The sequence below is a fragment of the Oncorhynchus masou genome, chromosome 27 (genome assembly GCF_036934945.1).
Source record: "Oncorhynchus masou masou isolate Uvic2021 chromosome 27, UVic_Omas_1.1, whole genome shotgun sequence".
In the NCBI taxonomy this organism is placed as follows: domain Eukaryota; kingdom Metazoa; phylum Chordata; class Actinopteri; order Salmoniformes; family Salmonidae; genus Oncorhynchus; species Oncorhynchus masou.
Genome location: NC_088238.1, coordinates 43,223,332 through 43,251,021, shown reverse-complemented (window position 1 = coordinate 43,251,021; position 27,690 = coordinate 43,223,332). Strand labels below are relative to the sequence as shown.

Here is a 27,690-nt window from a genome sequence, read left to right as displayed (position 1 = left end):
GTGTGTGCACCTCAATCATGTTTCTTGTGCATGTAAACCTACAAACTGGCATTCAGGATTGTATTCAGTTGGAAAAAATTCATTAAGTGACAGACAGGTGTGAGAGAGTATTATTTTGTGAATCTGTGTAGGCCTATATCAGCAACACCGTGAGCACAATGTCACTTGGTTTTGAAAGGTTTGCAGAAGCTTCCCCTTACCAGAGCCCGAGTGCATATACAGAAATATCTACAATTGATAATGCATGCGAAAGTGCAGGTGGGAAAATGTGAGCACCTCACCAAGGATTGTTTATGTGAAGTGTGTGTTAGTGTGTTCAAAGAATAGCAAGGAGTGTGTGTGTGTGAGAGCAACTCAAAATGGTACTATGGCTGACCTGGCAGTTTGTTTCTTCTCTCCTCCTTTGTACAGTCTTCTCTTTTCATCCCCTCTTCCTTTTCCTGTGCCAGTCTTCTGATAAACAAACAAAAGAGTGAGAAAATCACAGACAATTGGCAATATATAGCAAAATATCAACGTGTTATGTTAGAGGCAAAAATAAGCCACTTTTAGATCAAGTCAATGTGATTCAATAAAGAAAAGTTAGACAAGATGGGAATTTGTTAAGAAGCAAGGCATACGATTGTATGAGGAAAGATAGGTTATGTTAATTGTTAGTGGAAAATAATATTAAGAAATAAGCATGGCATATGCAGGTCATGAAGCATCTTTCACTAGTTCTCCTCAGCTCACACTGAACCAGTCAGTATGAGAAGGTGAGTTTAACTCACTTGCACCCACACTGACACACTGTCAGTCTGGCACATCAGTATTAGCATGGCGGGATCATCATCGGACAGAAGCATAAGCAAGAACTAATGTGTACACTGCTCGAGCACTGTATTGTGATGGTAGCTTGTCATTGCAGAGAGAAAGATTCGATTGACATCCAGATTAGCCAATCACTAACCTTTTTTTTGTCCTGGGAGGAGGTGGAGCCAGAGGAATGTGACGAAGAGGATCCAGAGTCCGAGGATGAAGAGTCGCCACCACTAGAGGGAGATGACCTCCTGTGCCTCACCCTCTCCCCACGCCTGCCTCGCTCTGCTTCCTTCTTCCTCTCATCTTCCTTCCTCCTCATCCTCTCATCTTCCTTCCCCTTCCTCTCATCTTCTCCCTTACCTGGATAAGAAGGGGGTAGAACAGGTCCCATGGGCTCAACCTCAACAGTCTCTTCAGGTCCCCTTCTCCTGGTCTCCCCGGGTTTAGAAGTCCCCTTCTCCTGGCTGGCACGCTCCTTCTCCCCCTGGCTGGCGCGCTCCTTCTCCCCCTGGCTGGCGCGCTCCTTCTCCCCCAGGCTGGCGCGCTCCTTCTCCCCCTGGCTGGCGCGCTCCTTCTCCCCCTGGCTGGCGCGCTCCTTCTCCGCCAGGCTGGCGCGCTCCTTCTCCGCCAGGCTGGCGCGCTCCTTCTCCGCCAGGCTGGCGCGCTCCTTCTCCGCCAGGCTGGCGCGCTCCTTCTCCGCCAGGCTGGCGCGCTCCTTCTCCGCCAGGCTGGCGCGCTCCTTCTCCGCCAGGCTGGCGCGCTCCTTCTCCGCCAGGCTGGCGCGCTCCTTCTCCGCCCGGCTGGCGCGCTCCTTCTCCGCCCGGCTGGCGCGCTCCTTCTCCGCCAGGCTGGCGCGCTCCTTCTCCGCCAGGCTGGCGCGCTCCTTCTCCGCCAGGCAGGCGCGCTCCTTCTCCGCCTGGCTGGCGCGCTCCTTCTCCGCCTGGCTGGCGCGCTCCTTCTCCGCCTGGCTGGCGCGCTCCTTCTCCGCCTGGCTGGCGCGCTCCTTCTCCGCCTGGCTGGCGCGCTCCTTCTCCGCCTGGCTGGCGCGCTCCTTCTCCGCCTGGCTGGCACGCTCCTTCTCCGCCTGGCTGGCACGCTCCTTCTCCGCCTGGCTGGCACGCTCCTTCTGTGCCATTCTGTCACGCTCCTTCTCCATCTTCTCATCATCTCCTCCAGCTTTCCATCCAGGCTTCTCCACGGACACCTTGTTCAGTGCGGTGACCTCCATGGTGTCGTCTGTGTGCTGCTGTGCCCCTGAGACAAGGACTGCCTGGGGTCTCACAGATATGCAATGGGGTTCAGGGAGTTCCCCTGGGGTGGTCACCACCACAGACCCCTGCTGCACAGGTTTGGGAGGGGAGGTCATGGAGCCGGAGGAGGTGTCGGAGAACATGCGGGACTTCTTGGGGGCGATGGCAGGTGGGGAGGTGGTGGTCGTCATGGCTGAGCCGGAAGCAGAGGAGAGGGGTTTGTCCCTGCCGGAGGGTGACTTTTTCGGGGTGTCTCCCTGGTCCATCACAGGCTCCTCTGACCCCCCAGACCCAAACTGTGAAGACGCAGATGGAAGCGTCAAGTCACGTCCACGCTGCCATGGCGGCAGGTGACTCTCCTCCTCCTTCACCACCTGCTTCATCTTCCTCTCCTTTTCCTCCGCCAGCTTTGTTTCTTTCTCTGTCTTCTTCTGTGCCGTCTCTCCAGATGGACCATGGGGCTCGGTTGTGAGGGTTATGCTGGGGACAGCTGTCACAGACAGCAGAGGGAGAGGATGGGACTGGGCTCCTGATCCAAACATAACCACTGGTGCAGGGACCTCAGGTACAGTGACGAATCCCGTGTGCCCTGTGCTGCCTCCTGTGTGGGTGATAGCAGCCCCAGGGAACATGACCACCTCAACCACCGGTCCTGCTCCAGCTCCTGGGCTGCTGCCAACTCCATCTCCTGGTCTGGAAGCCTCCCCTCGAGGACCTGTCTGGCTGTCCGCCGGCGCATCCTCGCCTCTCTTCCCGTAAGCTCCCTCGGACGCCATCTTGCGGGCCAGCAAGGAGAGGGGTCCGGGTCGGCGCTTGGCTCGGGGCTCTGGGCTGCTGGATCGGGAGCTGGAGTCAGAGTCCTGCCTCTGGAGACCACCTGGAGGGGGGCGGACGGACACCCCAGCCCCTTCTGGATCCTCATCCATGTCGGGCGGGCTCTGTTTGGGGGTGTCGGGAAGGGGGAAGGAGAGCTCTGGGGGTGGAGAGGGGGGCGGGGTGGGCTGGCGGAGCTGCATGGGGGGCTGGTGTACTACCTGCTGAGGGGGGATGTGTTGCGGAGGCTGGAGCTTGCGTCTGGATCTCTCTCGGGCCGCTGGCACGCTGGGGGAAGGCTGCTGGAGATGGGGGGGAGGGGCTAACCCTCTTCCGCCACCTCTCCTCGCCGCAGGTCCCCACTCATCTTCATCCTCCTCACTGCTGTCATCATCATCGTCACAGTCTTCCTGGACACGGTTACTGCCAGCTGCTGCACGGGCGGAGCGGCTGAGGTGGAGCACAGAGTGGGCGGGCCGGTCGTCATCCGCTGGGGCGGTGCCTTCCTTCTCCTGGGTCTGGGCGCGGGGGGGCATGGACGGGGGCAGGCCCTGGCGCTCAGGGTCCCCTAGGACGCGCACCGAGAGGGAGGCCACAGCTCGGGGCGGGGAGGGGGTGGTGGGCTCCTCGTGGTGGAGGCCATGTTGGAGGGAGGGACGCTGCTGCATCCAGGATCCAGGACCTCCGGGGGCGTCAGGAGACTCCTGAGGCACAGAGCCTGGGCCAAAGTCTGGTCTGCGAGACATCATCCCTTGGCCCATCATCCCCTGGCCTTTCCCCATCATCATTCCTTGGCCCTGGTGCCCCATCATCATCCCTTGGCCCTGGTGCCCCATCATCATTGGCCCTCCTCCACCCTCTTCCTCAGCTCGGGTCAGTGGGGGCTGGGAGGGCATGGGGCGATGCTGGGGTGGGAGAAGACAGGTTGGGGGAAGGAGAGAGAAACATTTTGATTGTTAGCTAGGCTGATATGAACAATATAACTTATAGGACAATACATATATCTGGAGGACCGTTCAAATGTGGTTGGCTTTTTAGCGTCTTCTGCTACTGTCTGTGTGTAGGCTACTGACCTTGTCAGGGTTATAGGAATCGCTGTCGTTGCCCTCCTCTGTGTGCTCCTCCTCCTCGGGGCCTGCTGGGCTTTCTGTTTCACAGAGAGGTCAGGGGTCAGAGTTTACCCAAAAAAAGGCCATGCAGCACACCATTTGTTTGACAACAAAATAAGATTTTTGGCCATTTAGAAAGGATGAAACTGGGACGTCTCCAGACTCTACACAACAATTCAATTGGGAATGGAGTAAACAAAGACTGCTCACTCACTCACCAAAATAAACGGTATACAATAATAAATTAAACTGGCAGAAGTTATTTGTAGCCTTTTGAGTAAAATATATTAGAGTAGGAATCGTGGTTAATTCCTAGTAGTTCTCCTCAGCCCACACTGACCCAGTCAGTATGAGAAGGTGAGTTTAACTCACTTGCACCCAGATAGACACATTGTCAGTCTGATACATCAGTATTAGCATGGCGGGATCATCATCGGAGACAATAAGGACTTGGGTGACATAACATGGTGAAATGGGCCCACTATCCATATATGCTGATGAGATGTTCACTCAGGTACATCAATATGCAGATGTATAGGGCACCAATCTAACTGCCCTGCATTCAGGTATATACCATTGTCAACAAACACTATTGTGCCACTATCTATCCAGACATACATGTGCCAACTGCACAAAGCATTGGGTACATCATCCAGTGTTCAGGTAGAGAGGAGATGTCCACACTTGCATACCACTTAGAATGTATTCTCAAAACATTGCTTCACACTAAGTAGTATGCTAGTGTGGATATTGGAATAGACTGGGATTATGTTCCAATGCCCACTCCACACTAGCATTACATGCTAAGTAGTGTATGCTCGTGTGGATATTAGAGCCTTGTTGTGGATGTTTTACCGTCGGCCTCGGCTGCCTCCCTGGCCTCTCTCTCCAGCCTCTGGCGGAGGAGCTCCTGCTGCTGAGCCAGGTACTGCTTTATAAAGCTGTTTTGGCTCATCTCCTCCCCAATCTAAACACACATGGGATATAGGCACAACATTAGAAAACAGGAAGGGAAAGGCTATCTGTGTAATTTAATATATACAGGACTCACCCCAATCTAAAAATATATAAGACAGACAACCTTAAATGTAACGATACAGGTAGAAATACTGTATGTTCTAATCAATTTGAGGGTAAAAAATAAATAAAGCTCTGGTCAAACACACAGGTGACTGAAAATGAAAATCAGGTAACTTCCACCAAGTGTTGACTCTCCAATCGGTAGTGTTTTGCTTGGGCTCTTACCTGGGAGTTCGGCTGGAGCCCAATATGGGGAGTGGAGGTCCTCTGAAGATTCTCCAACATTAGAGCCTAAAATAGAGAGCAAAATACTGGTTGAAACACACATCACAATGCTGTTGTATTTTCACAAAAATGTAGGTGAGTAAGAGCTTTTTTTTCATTCTCCTCAGCACACACTGATCCAGTCAGTATGAGAAGGTGAGGCTAACTCACTTGCACCCAGAGAGACACACCGTCAGTCTGGTGCATCAGTATTAGCATGGCGGGATCATCATCGGAGCGTAGCAATACAGTAATAAACATTTAACATTTACATTGTAGCAAAACTAACCAAATTATTCCAAGCACATATATGAAATCAGTCAACAAATAAGGGAGATAAATGTAGCACCGTAGATAGGACAACAACCTGTTGTTCCTATTTGAGGTCGTCCGATTAATCGGAATGGCTGATTAATTAGGGCCGATTTCAAGTTTTCATAACAATCGGAAATCGGTCATTTTGGATGCCGATTTTGCCAATTTTTTTAAATCTTTATTTAACTAGGCAAGTCAGTTCAGAACACGTTCTTATTTTCAATGATGGCCTCGAAACGGTTGGTTAACTGCCTTGTTCAGGGGCAGAACGACTGATTTTTACCTTGACGGCTCAGGGATTCAATGTTGCAACCTTACGGTTAACTAGTCCAACGCTCTAACCACCAGCCTCACGAGGAGCCCGCCTGTTACGCGAATGCAGTAAGAAGCCAAGGTAAGTTGCTAGCTAGCATTAAACTTAATCAATCATAATCACTAATGATAACTACACATGGTTGATGATATTACTAGTTTATCCCGCGTGTCCTGCGTTGCATATAATCGATGCAGTGCGCATTCGCAAAAAGGACTGTCGTTGCTCCAATGTGTACCTAACCATAAACATCAATGCCATTCTTAAAATCAATACACAGAAGTATATATTTTTAAACCTGCATGTTTAGCTAAAAGAAATCCAGGTTAGCAGGCAATATTAACCAGGTGAAATTGTGTCACTTCTCTTGCGTTCATTGCATGCAGAGTCAGGGTATATGCAACAGTTTGGGCCGCCTGGCTTATTGCGAACTAATTGGCCAGGATTTTACGTAATTATGACATAACATTGAAGGTTGTGCAATGTAACAGGAATATTTAGACTGATGGATGCCACCCGTGAGATAAAATACGGAACGGTTCTGTATTTCACTGAAAGAATAAACGTCTTGTTTTCGAGATGATAGTTTCTGGATTCGACCACATTAATAACCTAAGGCTTGTATTTCTGTGTGTTATTATGTTATAATTAAGTCTATGATTTGATAGAGCAGTCTGAGCGATGGTAGGCACCAGCAGACTCATAAGCATTCATTCAAACAGCACTTTCGTGCGTTTTGCCAGCAGCTCTGCTGTTTATGACTTCAAGGCTATCCACTCCCGAGATTAGGCTGGTGTAACGATGTGATGTGAAATGGCTAGCTAGTTAGCAGGGTGCGCGCTAATAGCGTTTCAAACGTCACTCGCTCTGAGACTTGGAGTAGTTGTTCCCCTTGCTCTGCATGGGTAAAGATGCTTCGAGGATGGCTGTTGTTGTTGTGTTCCTGGTTCGAGCCCAGGTAGGAGCGAGGAGAGGTACGGAAGCTATACTGTTACACTGGCAATACTAAAGTGCCTATAAGAACATCCAATAGTCAAAAGGTATATGAAATACAAATGGTATAGAGAGAAATAGTCCTATAATTCCTATAATAACTACAACCTAAAACTTCTTACCTGGGAATATTGAAGACTCATGTTAAAAGGAACCACCAGCTTTCATATGTTCTCATGTTCTGAGCAAGGAACTTAAACATTAGCTTTCTTACATGGCACATATTGCACTTTTAATTTCTTCTCCAACACTTTGTTTTTGCAATATTTATACAAAATTGAACACGTTTCATTATTTATTTGAGGCTAAATTGATTTTATTGATGTATTATATTAAGTTAAAATAAGTGTTCATTCAGTATTGTTGTAATTGTCATTATCACAAATACATTTTTAAAAAAATCGGCCCCTTTTTTGTCCTCCAATAATCGGTATTGGTGTTGAAAAATCAGAATCGGTCGACCTCTAGTTCCTATAAACCAACTCTTGCTGGAGTTGTTTCTGTGCTGCTGCAAATCATGCCCAACACGTCATCATCGTGGTCAGAAGCAGGGTCTCAAAACACTCATTCTCTCTGTCCTGTCCTCTGCAATGGATATGATATTCTAATGAACAAACCCGTTTTTATTCCATATAAATAGGGAACGTAGAAGGGAAAGGGATCGGTCGATGTCAGTTACATAGGATGGGCAAAGCTGCACGGCCATGCGTAAATCCAATTCGACTCGGGTCACTGAATTTATAGAGTGCCAGCAAACCTTTAGTTTGCATTCAATTTGAAATTAGGGAGAAGAATAGCCCATTCTCACACACAGGACATTGTAATAACACAAGCAAAGGAAACTGCATGGCAGATTAAAAAACCTGTCGTTATATCTGTGTGGTTGCTGAGCATTGTGTGCAATTAAGTTATTACGCCACTTATGTGGCAATTATAATGCAATTGGGGATTTGCTCATTCTGATTGTGGGCACATTCATATGCAGCACTAGTGTTTAGGAAAGCGATTTATTTTTCAGCTGTGGTAGTGTTTAGGAAAATTTAATTTAGGCAAATAGTAAATTGAAGAGGAAAAGAAAAGCAATTTCACAATTATCTCCTAAACATGCTTGTCTTGCTAAGCAAACTATGTAACTAGTGAGCTACTATAAACCGTGCATATGGGCAGGCGCGTACCCAATCCCCCTGCCCCCTCCTCCCAGAGCGCGGGCCCGAGGACAGCAGCTCAAAAATACAGTAGAGGGACTAGTACCGCTAGTTAGCTCGCTAGCATAAACACACACTCCAGTTGGGCCTTCAGTTCGGGCCGTGCAACACATCTCAACTTTGAAGAGTGTTGTACCACACTAGACATAGTTTTAAATTTGCTTCGACATCTTTAAACACACTGATGCATAATTCGCTAGACTTGGAATCTTCCGCACGGGTATGAGTGCCAAATATTATGCATTCCCCCAAACTACCGACACACGGCCTATAACCCCACTCTATAGCCTCCTGCTGAACTTGACCAGCTTGTTGATAGAAGCAAAAACCTGAGCCAAGCTTACCCCTTTCAGTCGCTTAATGAGTGTATTTTTCGCCCCGCTTTTAGGGAGGCATCGTTGCTCCAAAGCTGCTTTCAAGTCTGCCACACGGAGCGATTGTAGAGGTTTACCATTCAGCGTAACATCTTCATCCGCCATTTTGCTTTCCTGTCACTCGCTCTGTCGACTCGCTCGAGCTCCAACAGGCGTCACTACGTCTTCCGAATCCCCGCTAACGTCACGGTTCGGAAATCTCCGGAGGGGGTGGAAAGAGATCGCTTTCCTACTGTAGTTACCAGCCAATTCTACACGAGCCTTGTTAACGCTTCAAAAAATATTTTAAAATGACTTCACATTATTTAATCTTAACTTATCCATGTGTGTCCTTTCCAGAACCAGACTGTGCACAATATCATCTCAGAAAAATATTGACAAAAAAACATGTAACAACAAAGTGAATTTAAAACACCCTTTTTAAAATACATAGACATATTTTCATCAGAAATAATCCACAGCAAGACAGAACAATCAATGTAATTGTACAAATGTATTTGTGCATTTTTGAGGGGAACATAGTCAGGCATCATTGTAGTGTTCAACTTTCATGAAATGTAGACTGGATAGATCCATATGGCTTTTTTAGTAGCCATGGAGCCAATACCAACAATTCCACTTTAGTGTAAAAACATTCAAAAATATATTCTGGTACAAAAAAAAAGTCTAAAAAAAATTATTATAGCTCAATCAAACTAACTGCTCTTCTCCACTTGTTCTTTTGAGCCATTATTGTAGTAAAATGTAATTCACTGTGTGAAGTGAAAACATCCCTGTTAAATACGTGCATATAAGAAATAAAACAACTTAAAGCCAAGCAGATCATAAAGCAAATACAAACTTATCAATAAATACAATTATTATTATGATGATGATGATTATTTTCTACTGTCAGGCCATGGATGTGGTGTGCGCTGTGCAGGCAGGCATTCTGTAGAAATACTGCTACCTTCCACTAGGAAGAGCTCAAAGGCAAAACACGAGAGCTTGGTGAAAGTTCTTCCTACTTTTTCTTGGCACTGATGCATCTTTGTTCATTTTATCCTCATATCACCAACATACCACTGCTGCATAGACTTTGAGACAGCAGTACCAGTGAGGGTGTGGGTGGTAACATTGAGTTTGAAGGGGCAATTAGTGCCTTTCAACAACACGAAAGCCTAGAAACCTGCTCCCCAGTCCCAAATGAACCACTATCCCTTACCCCCTTATGCACTTATTAGGATCTGAGAGGATTGGATAGGAGTAGCCCAAGAACGAATATGGCCAAACTAGTACCTAGAGCTGTGTGGGAAAGCCAGGGTGTGTGACGAAAGGTGAAATGCGTGTGGGAAATCGAGAGAAAAGGAGAGAGGGGGGACAAGCGAGTGAATGGAAAGCGAGACAGGTGGAGAGAAATAAAAGTTTACATACAGGTTTTCCACTTGGTGGCCTAACTGTGGGAACAAACATGATCGACTAAGCGCTCTACTGCTCCACCATTATCCCTTTCAGTACCCCCCCCCCTCATGTTCTCTTTCAAATCGTGCCATCTATCATATCTCAATCCTGTTTAAACACTCATATAATTAACTCATATATAACACTCTTTTCACTCCCTGTCTTCCAGACTGCAAGGTAGGAAACTGCAGGGGGTAAAAGAGTGATCTGGTCCCAGATCTGATTTAGACATCTTTTAAACTCCTATAGTTTACATCCTATAGTACTTTTTTTTTTACAGTGTTGTTTTATTACATTTGATTCTCAAATGCAACACCAAGCCCAGGCAGAAACACACAGTGGAGCTGCCACGGCGTTCACATACACACCCACCAACTGCACCTTCATCAAGTTATCGCTGCTCTCTTCCATAGCACTAACAAACAGCAGAATGTGAGGCTCGATTTATATTTTTGGAGAGGGGGATGGATGGTTACCTACAATAAATAAGGATGCAAAGATAAAAAGAAAATAAAGTTATTTCAATGTAAGAGAAAATAATGGCAACCGAACAGAAATAGTCTGACTCCAATAATACAGTGGCCCATAAGGGACACAATGTCACGAACAGGGTTCAAACAAAAACCATGTTCATCAATCAGGACACACAAGATGAAAAGTGTGCTTGGCACCAAAAGCACAGAAGTGACTAGGTATTAAAAGAACCAAAAGCCAACCAACACACACATACAAGAACACACACAAAATCTAACTGGGTGGGAATTTGAGCCACAGATCAGTTCTTCTTCTGGACTGAAATTCAATGTTTCAACCTCACTTAAAACGTCAAACTGTTCAATTGGAACGATAACACATTGTAACAACAACTAAGGCATTTCAAAGTAGAGAGAAAATGTATTGTAAACACGTTATAAGAAGAGACGTTGAAGAAATAATGTCAAGATATTTCCGCGAGGCGCTGCAGCAGGCCGGAGAAGCCTGCGGCATGCTGGGACAGCTCGGCCACGCAGTTCACCATTTCCTGGGTGGCAGCGACTGATGGGTAGTTCTGGGCTGCCCCCTTCGTTGCCACAACGACAGCCTTCAAGGCCTGACACAGATGCCCACCTGAGGTTGTGACCTACGGAGAGAGAAAGACAAAAATATATTGATTATGGATTCATCATAGGACAATATGCATTTTAATCTAAACTAAAAGTCCATAATCTTGTCCCTAATGCCTTAAACCTTGACCTAAATATCATATGAATTATGTTACAAGCTGTTCTTTAAATGTCATATCAAACCCTACATTTGGAATTAAAATGCAACATCGTGTAAATTAGGCACCAAACTGAAGAAAAACTGAATGAAACGGGGGAGGGACTACCTTAACTCGTTTTCATTTTCCAGTTTCAAAACATTTTGCTACAGTGTGCCCTAATGAAAACAACCCTGTCATGAAATGTGTGCTGACCTTTGCCCTGAGGTCAGGAGAGGTCAGGAGGCGGGAGAGCGTGTCCCCGATGAACACCAGCTTGTGTGCCGTCACGATCAAACTCTTCCCCCGGGAAACAAAGACGCGGGGAGGTTGGTTCCCCTGCACGGTGCGGAAGAGCACGTCAATGGAATCGGCCAGACAGGAGAGGTGGGACAGAGACTGGGAAGAATAGAAGGAGAGCAACTCTGAGTCCTCCAGAGAGAGGGAGACGGGCAGAGGAGGGGAGGGGCTCAACTGGATGGAGAGAAAGAGAAAGACAGACAAGAGAGAGTGAGATAGAGCCATCATTGTAAGGGTAAAGAATGAACATTGTCACTCATGGAACTGCCATTTATTGTGTCATGGGCCCCAATTGTCAATTATGTCAAATTCTTAGAATCACAGATGACCTCTTGTTGTGTGCCTATGACAAGTGGATGCAACCTAAGCCTTGAGATTTTGCAAAATTTTGTCTGATTTTGTTGAAGGCAGAGCCAGAGCTCAACAGAGTAGAATTCTATTGGCGGGGGTAGCCCAAGAAGAAACATGGCTTACTCAGGATACGTTATCAGAGTTGGTACAGCCACCCGGTTTCGTCACGCATCCCGCCAACAGAAACAAACATCTCTCTGGTAAGAAGATGGGCGGGGGTGTATGCCTTGTGATTAACGAGTCGTGGTGTGATCATAACAACATACAAGAACTCAAGTCCTTTTGTTCACCTGACCTAGAATTCCTTACAATCAAATGCCGACCGCATTAACTACCAGGAGAATTCTCTTTGATTATAATCACAGCCGTGTATATCCCCCCCAAGCAGACACCTCGACGGCCCCGAAAGAACTTCATTTGACTCTACATAAACTGGAAACCACATATCCTGCGGCTGCATTTATTGTAGCTGGGGATTTTAACAAAGCTAATCTGAAAACAAGGTTCCCTAAAATTTTATTAGCATATATCAAATGCACGACCCGGGCTGGCAGCATTCTGGATCATTGCTACTAACTTTCGCAAAGTATTCAAAGCCCTCCCTCACCCTCCCTTTCGGCAAATCTGACCACGACTCATTTTTTTGCTCCAAGCCTATAAACAGAAACTAAAACAGGAAACACCTGTGCTCAGGTCTGTTCAACGTTGGTCCAACCAATCTGATTCAAAGCTTCAAGATTACTTCGATCACGTGGACTGGGATATGTTCCGGATAACCTCAGACAACAACATTGATGTATACGCGGATTCGGTGAGCGAGTTTATTAGCAAATGCATCGGTGAGGTTGTACCCACTGTGACTATTAAACATCCACCACTTATTGTGTATAGGAGAGGTCGCAATTTACACGATAAATTGGTTCATGCCAACTGCCAGCCACAAAAGAAAATCAGCCAGGCCCTTTTACGCCCTCTACCAAATGGTAGCTATAAATGCAGAGGATGCGCACAGTGCAACAATATGATGAAGTGTGAATATTTCTGCCACCCACACACAGGAAAACGGTTCCAAATAAATGACATTATTACATGTTCCACCACCCATGTTATTTACATTATTAAATGTCCATGTGGGCTCTGCTTTGTCGGTAAAACCTCTCGTTCTCTCAAACAGAGAATTAGTGAACACAAAAGTGAAATCAGGAGAAACGACAGGGATTATCCAGTCACAGTACATTTCGATGACCTGAAGCATGACATTTTACCTTTAGATTTTGTGGCATAGAGAAAGTTAAGATATCAGACAGGGGAGGGATATTAATAATACTCTGAGTAAAAGAGAATGTTTTTGGATTTTCACCCTCCAGACATTATTTCCTAAAGGACTTAATGATGAAATGCCTATGTATGTTATGTTGTGAATTTGAACATGAATTATGTGCCTATTTAAGATTACTCTGTTTTTCGTACGATGTACACAATGACTAATGAAAACTTGCTATGTCCTCATTGTGGTTTTACAGACGTGTTTGATACGTCTTATATATACACTTTTGTAATATTTATGAAATGCATATTGATATTTGGTAGCACTTATTTGTTTTTCCTTTGCCTCCAAACCCATTAGATGTGTGGAACGGATGTGGGTGGGGCTAGGTCTACATAAGGGTGCAAATATAAAAAATAAAAAAATCACAAAAGCTGATGAAGGCCGTGAGGCCGATACGTAAGCTTCTTAAATATCAGTGATACTATCAAGAGCAGTGTGCTGTTTCCTGTTCAATTGTTGCCATGCACCTGCAAAGTAGATTGCTCAAGTGTGCGAGTACCTTTTGAATTTTGTACCCACTGTGACTATTAAAACCTTCCCCAACCAAAAACTGTGGATTGAGGGCAGAATTCGCACAAAACTGAAAGCGCGAACCACTGCTTTTAATCATGGCAAGGTGACCGAATACAGACAGTGTAGCTACTCCCTCCGCAAGGGTTTTATTAACAAGCTAAGCGTCAGTATAGAGACAAAGTAGAGTAACAATTCAATGGCTCAGACACGAGACGTATATGGCAGGGTCTACAGTCAATCACGGATTACAAAAAGAAAACCAGCCCCGTCGCGGACACAGACGTCTTGCTCCCAGAGAAACTAAACCACTTCTTCGCTTGCTTTGAGGACAATACAGTGCCACTGACATTGCCCGCTACCAAAACCTGCGGGCTCTCTTTCACCGCAGCCAACGTGAGTAAAACATTTAAATGTGTTAACCATCGCAAGGCTGCCGGCCTAAACGGCATCCCTAGCCGCGTGCCCAGAGCATACGCAGACCAGCAGGCTGGTGTGTTTACGGACATATTCAATCAATCCCTATCCCAGTCTGCTGTATTCCAGTCTGCTGCAACTGGGTCCTAGACTTTCTGACGGGCCGCCCCCAGGTGATGAGGGTAGGAAACAACAACTCCACACTGGGGCCCCACAAGGGTGCATTCTCAGCCCTCTCCTGTACTCCCTGTTCACCCATGACTGCGTGGCCATGCACGCCTCCAACTCAATCATCAAGTTTGCAGACGACACCACAGTGGTAGGCTTGATTACCAACAATGACGAGACGACCTACAGGGAGGAGGAGAGGGCCCTCGGAGTGTGGTGTCAGGTAAACAACCTCACATTCAATGTCAACAAAACAAAGGAGATGATCGTGGACTTCAGGAAACAGCTTAGGGAGCATCCCCCCATCCACATCGATGGGACAGTAGTGGAGAAGGTAGAAAGTTAAGTTCCTCTGCGTACACATCACGGACAAACTGAAATGGTCCACCCACACAGACAGCGTGGTGAAGAAGGCGCTGCAGCTGAAGAAATTTGGCTTGTCACCAAAAACACAAAACAAACTTTTACAGATGCACAATCGAGAGTATTCTGTCGGGCTGTGTCACCGCCTGGTACGGCAACTGCTCTGCCCACAACAGCAATGCTCTCCAGAGGGTAGTGTGGTCTGCACAACGCCTAACCGGGGCAAACTACCTGCCCTTCAGGACACCTACACCCCCCGATGTCACAGGAAGGCCAAAAAGATCACCAAGGACAACAACCACCCGAGCCACTGCCTGTTCACCCCGCTATCATCCAGAAGGTGAGGTCAGTACAGGTGCATCAAAGCTGGGACCGAAAGACTGAAAAACAGCTTATATCTCAAACCATCAGACTGTTAAACAGCCACCACTAACATTGAGTGGCTGCTGCCAACATACTGACTCAAATCTCTAGCCACTTTAATAATAAAGAAATTGGATGTAATAAATGTATCACTCATCACTTTAAACAATGCCACTTTATAAAATGTTTACATATACATATGAGAGGAGTCATGTAGGGTATACTGTACTCTACACCATCTACTGCATCTTGCCTATGCCACACGGCCATCACTCATATATATATATATATATTCTTATTCATTCCTTTACACTTGTGTGTATAAGGTAGTTGTCGTGAAATTGTTAGAATACTTGTTAAGATATTACTGCACGGTTGGAACTAGAAGCACAAGCATTTTGCTACACTCGCATTAACATCTGCTAACCATGTGCATGTGACCAATCAAATTTGATTTGAAGAGCGGTCTTTGAATCACCCGCGAGTGAATACGCTTTTCAGATCAGAGTGCAGTATACACACATTTGTTGACATTCTTTGCTAGTTAGCAAGTTATTCGCCTAGTTACAAATAAGTATAGGTCACTGTTGGGGAGTTACTGCCTCCTACAAGAGCACAAAACATATAGGCTACATTTCAAAAAGCCAGTCAGGTAAAAAAAAGCGTGTAAAAAAAGCGTGTGTTAAATAAAAGGGGCAGTGTTTTTCAACCCAGGCTTGAATATGCAAATAAGCCAATAGACAGAGGGGTAGTCTACATTGTCTAATTCTCTGTATGGTAATAATTTATTTTATAAAGTGGTTTCTTGCATCATACAACACAATGCAATTCTTACAACGTTCAAGTTCCCGCTCACAAGACCTAGAATTGATCTCAGTGCCCCAGAAAATAAGGGAACATTGGTAGGAGCTCATCAGTAAATACATAAACAGAATCAATGATTCATCTGAGAGTGTAGTGAGTGTACGTGGTGTGAAAATTCATGTTGTGTGGTGATGGGTGTTAAAATGGAGTGTGTGTGAGAGAATGAGATTGTGTGAGCGTTTGTGTGACAATTGGACAGTACGTGTGGTGTGAGAATGATTGTGTGTTTTACCCTAGGCTCTGTGGTGTGAAGGGTCTGGATTGACCTATTCTCTGTTCGGGCATCTGAGGGAGGCTCTGGCTTTCCCTGGGGAGGAAAAGAGACAGATACTTCATTTTACACATACAACTATGGGCCCAGACATCAGATACTGTCTATTAAAACTGGATAAAACAATCCAGCAAGCGCACTTATTAAATAAAGGTGTCTGCTTAATGAGTAAAATGCAATGGAAAATGCAGACAGGTGCCAGCAAGACTGAAGACTGACCTGCAGTTTCACGTATCCCACACTGTCTCCAAGAGGAAGTGGTGCCGGGGCGGGTGTCAGACCTATTCCTGCATACTCGTTCCCCATCCCCTCCTCTCCGTCGCTCTGCCCCACAGTGATGGACATGGTCACAGTGGAGGGTTGTGTGGGGGGCAGAGGGAACGCCGGCTGGGGAGTGGGGGGTAAGGGTCTCTCCTGGATCCAGCTACCCTTGCGTGGTCCCATACTGCTCCCTACTGGTTTCACCTCAGCTACGGGCAGGGCGGGTAGGGGTCTTCGGGAGAGGGAGTCCTGGGAAGGGAGGCGGGGCCGCCCCTGGGTCTGAAATAGGATGGTGGAGTCCTCCAGCGCTCGTTGGACCATAGAGAGAAGAGTATCTGACGGAGGGGCGTGGCCACCGGCAGACAAAGCAGGAAGTAGGTCTGAGAGACGGGCCCAAGCCTGTTGGAGAGGGGGAGGGACCTCGTCGGGTTGACTCGTCTTCCAGACGGACAGGATCTCAGCCAGTGAGGTTGCCAGATCCCTCGAGGAGACAGGGGCACACGAGGCAGAGCTAAGCACCGATTGGACAAGGCCCGAAAGTGAGTTCCTCCATTGGACATCACCAGACCCATTACTGGATACAGATTGCCGACGTGTGGAAGACGAAGACGACGTTGACATCGTCGAAGAGGGCAAGACATCAAGGGTGAGAGCGGGCATGTCATAGACGCCACAGTCCGGCTCGGTGGTGGACCCCGGGTCACTGCCCTCGCCTAGCCCAAGCGGAGCCCTCTTCCCTGAGCCGGGGACAGAGTAGACCTGGCCGCTCTCCGTCCCCTCTAGGTGGGCAATGGTGGACATGTCCGCCAGGCCCAGGGGTAGGCCAGGAAGGGTTGGGAAGCTGTAAACGTCCTCCTCCGATTCATCAGTAATAACAGCCGTTGGGACGTTGACAGTCTGCTGCTGGGGCTCTGACGATGTGCTAAGTATGATGGTGGGAACATCATAGACCTGAGAGACAGAAGGAGAGAGAGAAAAAGCTCTACCATTACTGTCATTGTTCTTGAAGCCTTTCGAAATCAGTCATTCTAAGGTCATTAGTACTGTTTGTTATAGATGTATATTCTAGAGAGGAGAAAAGAGGAGGAGATTGTATAGCCTGGCTTATACATTTCCACTGCAGTATAAACAGTTGGGTGTGACAGGGAGAAAATAGCAGCAGCACTATTCAGACCAGACAGACTGGATTGCAGCAGACAGAGAAACAGGTGTGACAGAGAGAGCCGGGCTGTGGGAGGAAGGAAAAGGTGGAGGAAAGTTGAGAGCTGAGAGAGAAAGAGCGGGTTAGGAAGAGAGAGAGGGGTGGGGAGGAGTGAGGCGGAAAGGGAGGAGCCGAGGGAGGGAAGAACAGGTGAGGGAAAGTTGAGAGCTGGGGGGGGAGAGAGAGGGACAAATAAATAGAGGGGTCGAGAGAGAAATACAGAGTGAGAGAGAGGAGACCGGTGGTCTCTGTATTGTAGAGGATGGATTCTGACCGACCTCTGACTCTAGGTCAGTGTGTGGGGGAAGGGAGCGGGGTGTGTTGTAGATGCTGTCATCATCACACAGCGCTGCTGGGGCTGGCCGCTGCCACCTACTCCTGGGAGGAGTATCATACACCTAGGAGACCAGGCAGACCACAAGACAGCATGTTATAAGACTGTTATACGCTTGTTATAAGCACAAGGTCACAATGTCAGACATGTAGTTCACATAAACTAGGTTTCCATCCAATTGGCCACAGATCTTCATGCGAATATTCAAAAATCCGCATAATGAAAATATGTGCATTTTCCCACACAAAATGTACAGGTTTCACGTACCGCATAAAAATCAAATGTTCAATGTGTTTCCATCGCATTTTCAACTACATGATGACATTATTATGGATAAGAGAGAGAATATTTGTATTTGTCATACAGCAGTCAAGCATTGATCATCATGTCACATCGATATTTATTGGAAATGAGGATCAAGGTCATCACCGTGCACATTCACCGCCCTGTGAAGTTCAATAAATTATTTCATATGTAGTCCAATAAACTGCATGGTTTCCCGAGTCGTAGTGGGAGGACCACACACCATGTCATCGTCATTCCAATATTACTTCGATATGATGGTTGTAATGTCAATATTTTGCACATAAATAAAAGGAGTTTCCACGGCATGTGGCGGCATTTATCAAGTTAATACCGAAACGTCCTGTTTCCATCAGAGCTGTCGTGATTTCTTTTCTCTTAAACGGTATGACTTTACTTGCACTAAAACTGTGGATGGAAACGTGGTTAACTAGGATTGGCGTTTTCCCTGACTACATGACTTGACAGGGAAAAACTCTGGGCCTAATCATGACAAGAGACTGTGGAGAGAAAGATATGGAATAAGAGGGGCAGGAAAGAAAGAGAGCAGGGACATTGAACTTGGAAAGGTCTTCCCTTTCTCTATTACCTGTTCATCGAGGCTGTCGCCATCAGGATCTGCACACTCTCCGTCCTCGCCTTTCTTATTCTGCCCATTCTGCTTCTTTTCATTCGACGCCATCCTTCCATCTTTGCTCTCTTGGTACTGGGGTATAGGAGTCGACTGGGGAGTGGAGAGGGCAGGCTGAGAGGTGGATACAGGGGTTACGGATTGGGGCAAGTCTTTTCTGGTTACCCCCCTCACTGGGGGGGCTGGAGGAGGGGGCTTACGAGCAAAGTTTGGGGATCCAGGCACCCGGCCATGTCCCTGTCCTGTTCTGGCCAGCAAGGGGGAACCCCTGAGGGGGGCAGCAGGAGCTAGCTTCCCCCTGGTGATGGGAGGGGTAGAGGGCACTCCACCCTGACCACCAGGGGTCCCTGGGGTTTTGGGGGTCACCCCTTTCAGCTGAGGTTTGGGGGATCCCTGTGCGAGGACGGGTGGAGTCCTGAGAATCCCTGCTCCCACAGGGGCGGGGGTCTGGTACATCATCCGAGGGGTGTCCTGTGCCGGTTTGGATTGAGGAGTGAGGGGCTTAAGGGGGGCTCCCCCGCCCCCGTTTATCTGTGAAAGGGTGAAGCTCTGAGCCTCTAGGACCCTAGTAGTGATGGGAGTAACCTGGGTTGACACAGTCCCCCCGACTAACCCTCCTGTGGGGGTCTGGTAGACCTCCTCGCTGGGCAGGACCATCCCTCTGGGAACCAGGTAACAGCCGTCAGAGTGGCCTACCGCCGCTACAGTCTCCCTGGGGACCAGGTAAGTGTTGTCCTCTGGCCCTAGACCCACCACCCGAGGAATCCCGCCGGGGGCCAGGTAGACATTCTCTGGTCCAGGGTCTCCAGCCAGACCCCTGTGGTGCTGGGGCCCGAGAGCTGTGGGGGTGGATGGGGTCTGGTAGAGGCTCCCAGCGGAGTCTGTGCCTCTGGACCGGAGGGATGGCGAGCGGGGGCGGCCCGTCACCCCAACGTCCCAATCGGGACAGGGGCGTGTGCCGGAGCTGGAGCGGGAGCGGGGTCGACCCCCTACCTCGGCCTGCCGGAGGACCCCTGGTCTAGAGGCGACAGGCACCGCCCCTGGGCTCTGGTACAGGGCCTCCCCCAGGCTAGGTGGGGTGCGGTAAACCCCATCCACATCCTCCGTGGAGACTGCCGTGCGGGCCAGGGGGACTGGGGAGAGGTATACAGAGTCCTCGCTGGGGGCGCGGCTGGGGGGTCTGGAGTCGACCCCTGGGGCGGTGTGGAGGAGGCGGAGGCGGTTTGCGGGGGCGATGCCCTGGCGCCCGTGGAGGGAGCAGAGCCACCAGCCAGGACCCCCTCCCTGCTCCTGTTCTAGAACCATCAGGATGTCTCCCTTCCGGAAGGCCAGCTCCTCAGGGCTCTCTGCTGCATTGTCAAACAGGGCCTTCGCCAGCACCGTCTGAGGAGAGCGAAAAAGATATAACCAAAAAAGAATAATCACTTATTACACAATAATTACTCAGAAATAAAGGGAGATTCACAAACAATCATCACTATCCTAGTTAACACGTGGTCTGGAAAAAGTCTGGGCCCTACTCATAGGGGTACATACACACTGAAGATAGAAATGCATGCAGAGACAGAGATGGCCTGACTTCACACTGGGAAGCACACATCTACATACTGACTGGACATAGACAAATGCATTGACTTGATGCCAAGAAAGAGATTGAGAATAGCTATTTGTATAACAGTCTTAGTGAATAGAAGAGAAAGATGGGGGGGGAGAAGCAAAACAAAACAGAGTGGTGTGAGAGAGAGAGACTCATTCAGAACACAGTCACATAATGAATAAATACATACTGATATAAGTGCTGAATCACTGCATATTCAGTCACTGCACACACGACTTACTTATAGGGGAATAGAAAAGAGACAGTGAGAGGAGGGAGGTCAATTATTTAAAAGACAAGAGGAGTAAATGGTAATGAGAAAAGGAAGGGAGGGAGGGAGGTAGGCAACATCTGTCTCTAGTTTGGGGTTTAATTGCCATCCCTTGGCCCTCCTATCATGTTCTCCTTTTCAAAGCCCTAACCCCCTGGGGATTGTCTATAGAGACACAAGCTGAGCCCCGGGCCATGTTCAGTCTCAAGGAAACGTTTTCAAACAAAGTGAAACACTGTCTGATTGTCCGATTAGATTTTTGTTTTAGGTTGCAAAACACATTGCTACGGTTCGCACACCGCCAAATGAATAAGAGCTATACTCAAACACCAGCTCAAGTGGATGGAAGCCAGGACAATGTTCAATTACTTAAAAACGCATCCTTCATTCATTTCCTTTCCTGAATGATGTAATCACTGATTTGACAGTATTTGATGGGAAAAACGAAAGGTTCACTTCAGCCAAATGTCCTTGAACACGCCCAATCCAGTTACGTCATGATGATTCTCCCAAAGAAAAAAGGATCATGCATTTTTTAAAGTATTCAAACAGTACCCTGGATTGAAACAGCAGTATAGTGCCATGTCACCAGTTGGGCGCCTTTCCATCTGTGCCCGCTTTTAATCACCATCTCTCATACAAAAGCGCGCGCACACACACACACACACACAATTTCTACTCACTGAGAGGGACATGTTTGCTCTTCCTCAGACAGTGCTCCTGTCAGGATGTTGGGTCAAACAGACTCACAAGCAGACATGGTCCTCCATCTATATCCAAGAGGTGAACTGGTGACTGCTGCAGAGTCCAAACACACAATCCAAGTTGTGTTCGAGGGCAACACCACCAGCCTCCTTCAAGGCTGCAAAGGTTGAGAGATGTCCAGCTTTCTTCGCTCGCCAAAGCCCAATGGGTTCTTCTGTGTTGAGGGCATGATTGAACTGCTCCTTCTTGGCTCAGTGTTGTTGACAGTAACTGTCGAGAAAATGAGAAAAGCCAGTTGGGCTGGATCGTGATGTCATCTTTAGATCACACTCCTGATAACCACTGAAGAATAATCCTAGTCAGGGGAATATGATGATCAGTTATTGATGTTCTGTAATGTTGTAAACAATATTTGATGTCAATGTCTACCACTGATCTATAACCAATTCATAACTTCAGTGGTATTCTTACCGTATCCAATATTGTGGTCATACATCCTAGCTCTAATTTTGATACCTGTACTATAATATCGTGGAGATGAGTAAACGTAATTTACGACATAAAGTAATCTACTCAGAGGTTGTATCAGTGCCGGACATTGGGATCACCCAGTAAAAAGCATAGACCATTGCATAGATATGACGTCTTATTTCTTAACTAACGTAAACTACCCCCTAAAGTTAGCAAGCATCTTACCCTCTCGCTGATCAAATTAAAATATACCGCAAAAAGAATGCATTTCCAAGATTTTGCTAGCAAACAATTTCACCAATATTATCCACGTATGTAAAATCGATGGAGGCTAGCTAGCTTGCTACAGTAACGTTAGCTGCTAGCTACAGTAACTGGCAAAACAAAAGGAGGCATGAAATCCATTCGCAGCTAGCAAACTTCAGCCAGGCATCAAATTACACTCACTTATTGTTTCGTTAGCTAGCGTACCTACCCTTAATGCTCCAGAAAATAAAGATATCGAGCATTCCCTTATTTCAGCAAGGGAATTCGTGGCCAACGAGATTTTTATTTTCTCTCTCCCTCCTGAGAAGGACTACGTAATTGGATACGATCAATATTGTACACAAACCCTTGATTGCAAATGGCCATTGAGAGGCTTTGAAAAACACAGTCGGCCATATTGTCACTTCCCATTCGGAGCAGTCCTCCATAGGAATGAATGGAATTCCACAATATTTCAGTGAAATGTTTCAAGAAAAGAATTACATGTATTTAAGTATTTTTGTCATTGTAGTGGGGACAGTAACATTAGTACTCTCTAAAAAAATACTTTAAATATATTTGTCATTGTTTTATTTGTATGTTTAGCTAACATAATACAATTGAAAAGTATGCATTCAGGTTTCTGTAATAGAATAAACGTGTCATAAACCAATGTAGACATTAATAAGTGCATTTATATATTTTTTTTAAATGGAGGATTACCAAGATGACTGCACGGTGGATTCAATACAGCGCCCCCTGTCAGACATCCAGGGTTTATACACATCATTGAATACAACCCTCAATAATTTTGAGGATGGCGTAACCGAAGTTTATAGCTCCACCTTCAGCATTTTATTCTGGAGACTCTGGGGGTAAGGTACGTGCCAGTGTTCAGTCTGTGCCGTGTTGGCCAGGCAAAGAGAGATGTGGTAACCAACTAAGTAGTTTGCATGCAAGCAGATGGCAAAGCAAGAAGTTGCTATGCTGCATGCTTAGCGCCAGGATGCGTGTACATACATAATATCTTCATGACAGAGACAGTAGAGAAAGCGAGACACCCCACGTCCTATTTTTTTCGGATTGGGCAGGGTCACTCTGGTCGACCTATTCCTCCGTCCCGCAGAGCGGATGCCCCAGAAGGGAGACATCACTTGCAAAAAAAGATTTCTAGTTGGGGCGGGTGGGGAGATCATTACATTTGTAATGTCTTTGTTATTTTGGAACTTTTGTGAGTGTAATGTTTACTGTTAATTTGTATTGTTTATTATCTAGTTAACTTGCTTTGGCAATGTTAGCATATGTTTCCCATTCCAATAAAGCCCTGAAATTGAAATGGAAATGAGTGGAGAGGGGACAATAAGTAAACCAGAGCCATTGGTCTCACGCGGGAAAGCATGCTCACACGAGACAGGGAACGCCCACTTACACAGACCATTTCTTCAAACATAGTGGCTGCGGTTCCGGATTTTCTAGAACCAGGCTTACTGTTGCAAAAACACTGAGATTTCTGCACATGCAGGATCCACTAGCCTACATCCATTCAGCTGCTGTTCAGTCACTATGTGACTCTACTGCCACCTGTACACAAAACAGTTAAAACAAACGTAGTTTGTCTGTTGTAACAATAAGTTATTGCAAACATAAACAGGAACAACACAAAAAAGGTTGTCTAGCAATTTCATGTTATTTTTTCAGCAGGGGAGTTACATGCAGCCATTTAGGCAAGCTATATGTAGCAATCACAGCATATTAAAAGAAAGACACAGACCAGCAGTCAACACCATGCTCATATGGGGCACAGGTGCACATACCCCCTCAGATTTGCCCTGCTTAGCCCAGATAGGTTCCCAATCTCCCAACCTCATAACTAACTACCAAGATGCCAATTCAGGCTATCAATCAAGTTAGAGCAGCTAGCTTGCCTACCTATCTTAGCTGACATGCCTGCTGGCAAGGTTGGTAGACTTTAGAAAAGCAAGCAACCAAAATGTAAACCTATTGTAGTTGGAACCTGTTATAGACCACTAGACCAGTACAAGTTTTATGAATTGTTGAAGACTTGTTCCAACTGTACAGACTTTGGTAAATCAGAGGTTATTGTTACTGGTGATTTTAATACAGATATGCTCTAATAGGGCCATGCTACTTTTAAAGATCTTAAGAATTTTTGTAATCTGTTTGCTTTTTACCAGTTGATTAATGAGCCCACAAGGGTCTGTCCTTCTACCCAAACCATCATTAACCATGTGTTGGTGTCGGATAGATCAAGGATATCAAATAGTAGTAGGGTTGTAAACTATGGGCTCGGTGGTCATTCCATCATTTTCTGCAGTAGGAAGGTTCAGAAAACAGTTTTTAATTGTCATAACTTAATAAAAATTAGGGCTATGAAGAATTATGGTGAAGATATTTTTGTTCATTGTTTGAGCAAATTGGACTGGTCTGCTGTATTGAAATGCAACGAGAAGGAGAATGCCTGGGGCCATTTTAAATCATTGTTTTTACATGCTGTAGATAAGCAGGCTACAGTAAAAAAAACATTAAGGTTAGAACTAAGCAAAGAACTGAACCATGGATAAATTATACAATTTTAAAGGCAATTAAGCATAGAAATGAACGCTTTCTGGAGTTTAGGAAATTCAGGGCAGATGATATATTTATAGATAGGAAATTAAGAAATGAGGTCAACAGGATGATACAGAAGGCCAAGAAATAATATTTTAATGACAAAATAGTTGAAAATAGGAACAATCCGAGAAAATTATGAAAGTGTCTGAAGCTGTTAGGTTATAGTACCAGATTAATAACCATATATCACGTTGGTATGAATGATTCGGGAGACAGATGCAGGAATGCGTAATATGGGTTTTTATTTCACCCAAATTACTGTGTGCACGGGGACGAAGTCCAATCAAACACGTAACAAAAACACAGGGTTGAAACCCAAACAAAAGAGCGTGGAGTACCTTGAACAAATAACACACGCGCACGGTAGCCTAGTGGTTAGAGCATTGTACTAGTAACCGACTAGGAACCGGAAGGTTGCAAGTTCAAACCCCTGAGCTGACAAGGTACAAATCTGTCGTTCTGCCCCTGAACAGGCAGTTAACCCACTGTTCTGAGGCTGTCATTGAAAATAAGAATTTGTTCTTAACTGACTTGCCTAGTAAAATAAAGGTAAAATTAAAAATTAATAAAAAATACACCTGATGAGACCTGTAATCATCTGTGCAATCCAGGGGACAGGTGTGTGTGATGAAAGTTCCAGAGGGATTTGTGACAGTACCCCCCCCCCCCCGATGTGTGCCTTGAGGACAATAACAGGGACATAAGGGGTTAAAACAAGGCCTCATACCTTTTAAAGGGTTAATAAATTGTGGTATGATAAACTGTGAAGACCTCTCTGTGTGTGTTAACACCTGTTTTGAGTGTTGTGCCCTCCAGACACTATCAGAAGGCGGAAACCGCCTACGCTCAGACTCCTGTCTGGGCCCCATGGTGGCTGAGGTTCTGAGAATATGAATGGATCCCCTGAGAACACAAGGCTGCCGCAGGCCTGATGAAAACAGCCACCTGTCAGAAGATGCTTTGACTCCTTCACCTTGTTATGACCCTATCTATACCTGTGATGAAAGGTCAAGTTTTGGTCAAACCCACTTCCGAGCTTTTAATTGCTGATAGGATGGTTGTTGCTTCAGGGGGAGGTTAGATTTATTAAAATGTTGCTGCCAGGGAAAGTCATGCAAGGAGGACTGGGGATATACTGTACTATCATATACTGTACTCTGTACCAACTTCTGCCTACACGTTATTACTAAAGGAGAATTGTAATACTTAAACAGAGTGTTTCCTTTCTACTTCCAATATATATGTTTGATAATTATATAGACCTGATCATCTGTTAAAGAACTAGACCAACAATTTGGCATACTAGCCAGGAGCAAGTGACCACTTGGCTGGACTGATCATTGATCCACGTGCAAGCACTACAAAATTACAAGGTAAGCAGACGCCTGTTATATCTAAAGTCTGTCATTTGCTAGAGCACATTGTGGTTAATGAGTCATTCTAGCAAGTAAGTGGCGCCTCGCTGTTAAATTTATACGAACCTACATTTCTCTGGAATAATTGAACGTTTGAAATTGTTAGAAAACCCTTGGAAGGAAGCACAGACCACCTAGGTGGAAGTAGGTTATACATATACGTTAAATGTTTGAGACTTGGCGATAGGACTTAGGGCATAAATTCCAAGTAAAAATGGTGATTGTTGAGATTGTTGTGATGAGACTTGGTGATAGGTCTTAGGGCACAAATTCCAAGTATAAAATGCGGATTGTTGATAGAATTGAGTTGTTGAAATATTTTCTGATAACTGAATTTGTTATGGTTCCGTTTATGATATTTTCTGTGTATTATGACTGGATGGTGGAACATTAAACCAGGAGTTAGTTATAAACAATATAATGCCCATGTATTTGAATTAACTGAATGCGCATTCGGATCAGATGCTCGAAGAGTTGCCTGTGGGGGTATAAACCTTAACGCATACACCCTTGCTGTGTTAGGAAATAGACCTACCCGTGTGTTACTGACCCATGTTATTTTAGAATGAACTAGTTTTGAAGTAGTAGTTTCTCCTTTGTAAGGAGAACATTATCAAAGGGATACCAGAATCGTAGTGGGGGTTATACCAGTTATAAATCATCTTGAACCTTTTACTGTTCCGTGTTTGCTCCATGGAGGACATTTATTTTGCACCACCCATACATTACATGGTATTCAATCATCATTTACTTATCACCCTGTTCTCAATACGAGTACACGACATAAGGGATAGATTATTGTAACGGCTGTCGTCGGAAGGATGAGACCAAGGCGCAGCGTTCCTTGAGTTCCACATAATATTTATTACTGAAGTGAAACTTTAGGCAAAACAATAACGAACACAACGACCGAACAGCTTCCTTGTGCAAACTAACTGCACACAAACGAAGAACAAGATCCCACACAGAAGGAGGGGAAAAAAGCTACCTAAGTATGATTCCCAATCAGAGACAACGATAGACAGCTGTCCCTGATTGAGAACCATACCTGGCCAAACACAAAGAAATAGAAAACATAGAAACATGAACATAGAATGCCCACCCAAATCACACCCTGACCAAACCAAAAATAGAGACATAAAAAGCTCTCTATGGTCAGGGCGTGACAATTATATTCACATATAGGGACATTTTGCAGTTCATTTATCTATACATTACACACAGAGCCTATTTTTTTTTAAATAACATTTGAGATATGGCAGACGGGAGCTCTGTAATGGGTGCGTGTTGGTGGCAGGGAAGTCAGGCGCAGGAGAATCGAACTTGGTATAAACTGAGTTGTTTAATCAGTGCTTCACAAAACTCCAAAACCAAAATTACAAAATAAATAAAAGTGGGTACAAAACCCGTCGCGCACCGACACATAATACACAAACATACAATCAAACAATCTCCGACAAGGCCATTAGGGGAAACAGAGGGTTAAATACACAACATGTAATTGATGGGATTGGAACCAGGTGTGAAGGAAGACAAGACAAAGCCAATGG

General features: G+C 46.0%; 2 protein-coding genes and 3 non-coding genes across 10 annotated transcripts in view; all 5 read right to left on the bottom strand.

Moving 5' to 3' along the window:
* Positions 1 to 8,597, bottom strand: part of LOC135516231 (apoptotic chromatin condensation inducer in the nucleus-like) — a 29,016-nt gene extending 20,419 nt beyond the window's left edge. For 2 of the 3 annotated variants that reach the window (XM_064940371.1, XM_064940375.1), the window contains exons 1-6: positions 8,428 to 8,597; positions 5,219 to 5,284; positions 4,829 to 4,940; positions 3,938 to 4,011; positions 950 to 3,769; positions 377 to 453 (exon numbers count right to left, since the gene is read on the bottom strand). In XM_064940371.1, the coding sequence (XP_064796443.1) occupies positions 377 to 453; positions 950 to 3,769; positions 3,938 to 4,011; positions 4,829 to 4,940; positions 5,219 to 5,284; positions 8,428 to 8,562 (3,284 nt within the window). In that variant the 5' untranslated portion in view covers positions 8,563 to 8,597. The remainder of the gene's footprint in view (positions 1 to 376; positions 454 to 949; positions 3,770 to 3,937; positions 4,012 to 4,828; positions 4,941 to 5,218; positions 5,285 to 8,427) is intronic. The other variant, XM_064940374.1, reaches the window with a different exon arrangement.
* Positions 736 to 837, bottom strand: LOC135516617 (small nucleolar RNA U6-53/MBII-28). The gene has a single exon (XR_010451963.1). It is a non-coding gene; the product is annotated as a small nucleolar RNA U6-53/MBII-28 (small nucleolar RNA).
* LOC135516615 (small nucleolar RNA U6-53/MBII-28) lies at positions 4,294 to 4,412 on the bottom strand. The gene has a single exon (XR_010451962.1). It is a non-coding gene; the product is annotated as a small nucleolar RNA U6-53/MBII-28 (small nucleolar RNA).
* LOC135516618 (small nucleolar RNA U6-53/MBII-28) lies at positions 5,377 to 5,495 on the bottom strand. The gene has a single exon (XR_010451964.1). It is a non-coding gene; the product is annotated as a small nucleolar RNA U6-53/MBII-28 (small nucleolar RNA).
* Positions 8,598 to 8,858: 261 nt separating the features above from the next.
* On the bottom strand, positions 8,859 to 22,493 carry LOC135516229 (embryonal Fyn-associated substrate-like). 4 transcript variants are annotated; one of them, XM_064940367.1, is made up of 8 exons: positions 22,324 to 22,493; positions 21,356 to 21,732; positions 18,763 to 20,187; positions 17,815 to 17,934; positions 16,294 to 17,286; positions 16,036 to 16,110; positions 11,354 to 11,611; positions 8,859 to 11,017 (listed from the first exon to the last, which is right to left on the bottom strand). In XM_064940367.1, the coding sequence occupies exons 2-8, from the start codon at positions 21,365 to 21,367 to the stop codon at positions 10,835 to 10,837; spliced, it is 3,066 nt and encodes a 1,021-aa protein (XP_064796439.1). In that variant the 5' UTR covers positions 21,368 to 21,732; positions 22,324 to 22,493; the 3' UTR covers positions 8,859 to 10,834. The 4 variants fall into 4 exon arrangements, with proteins under 4 accessions (XP_064796439.1, XP_064796442.1, XP_064796440.1 ...); XM_064940370.1 differs by having other exon boundaries at positions 11,354 to 11,476; XM_064940368.1 differs by having other exon boundaries at positions 21,356 to 21,647.
* Positions 22,494 to 27,690: the final 5,197 nt, after the last annotated feature.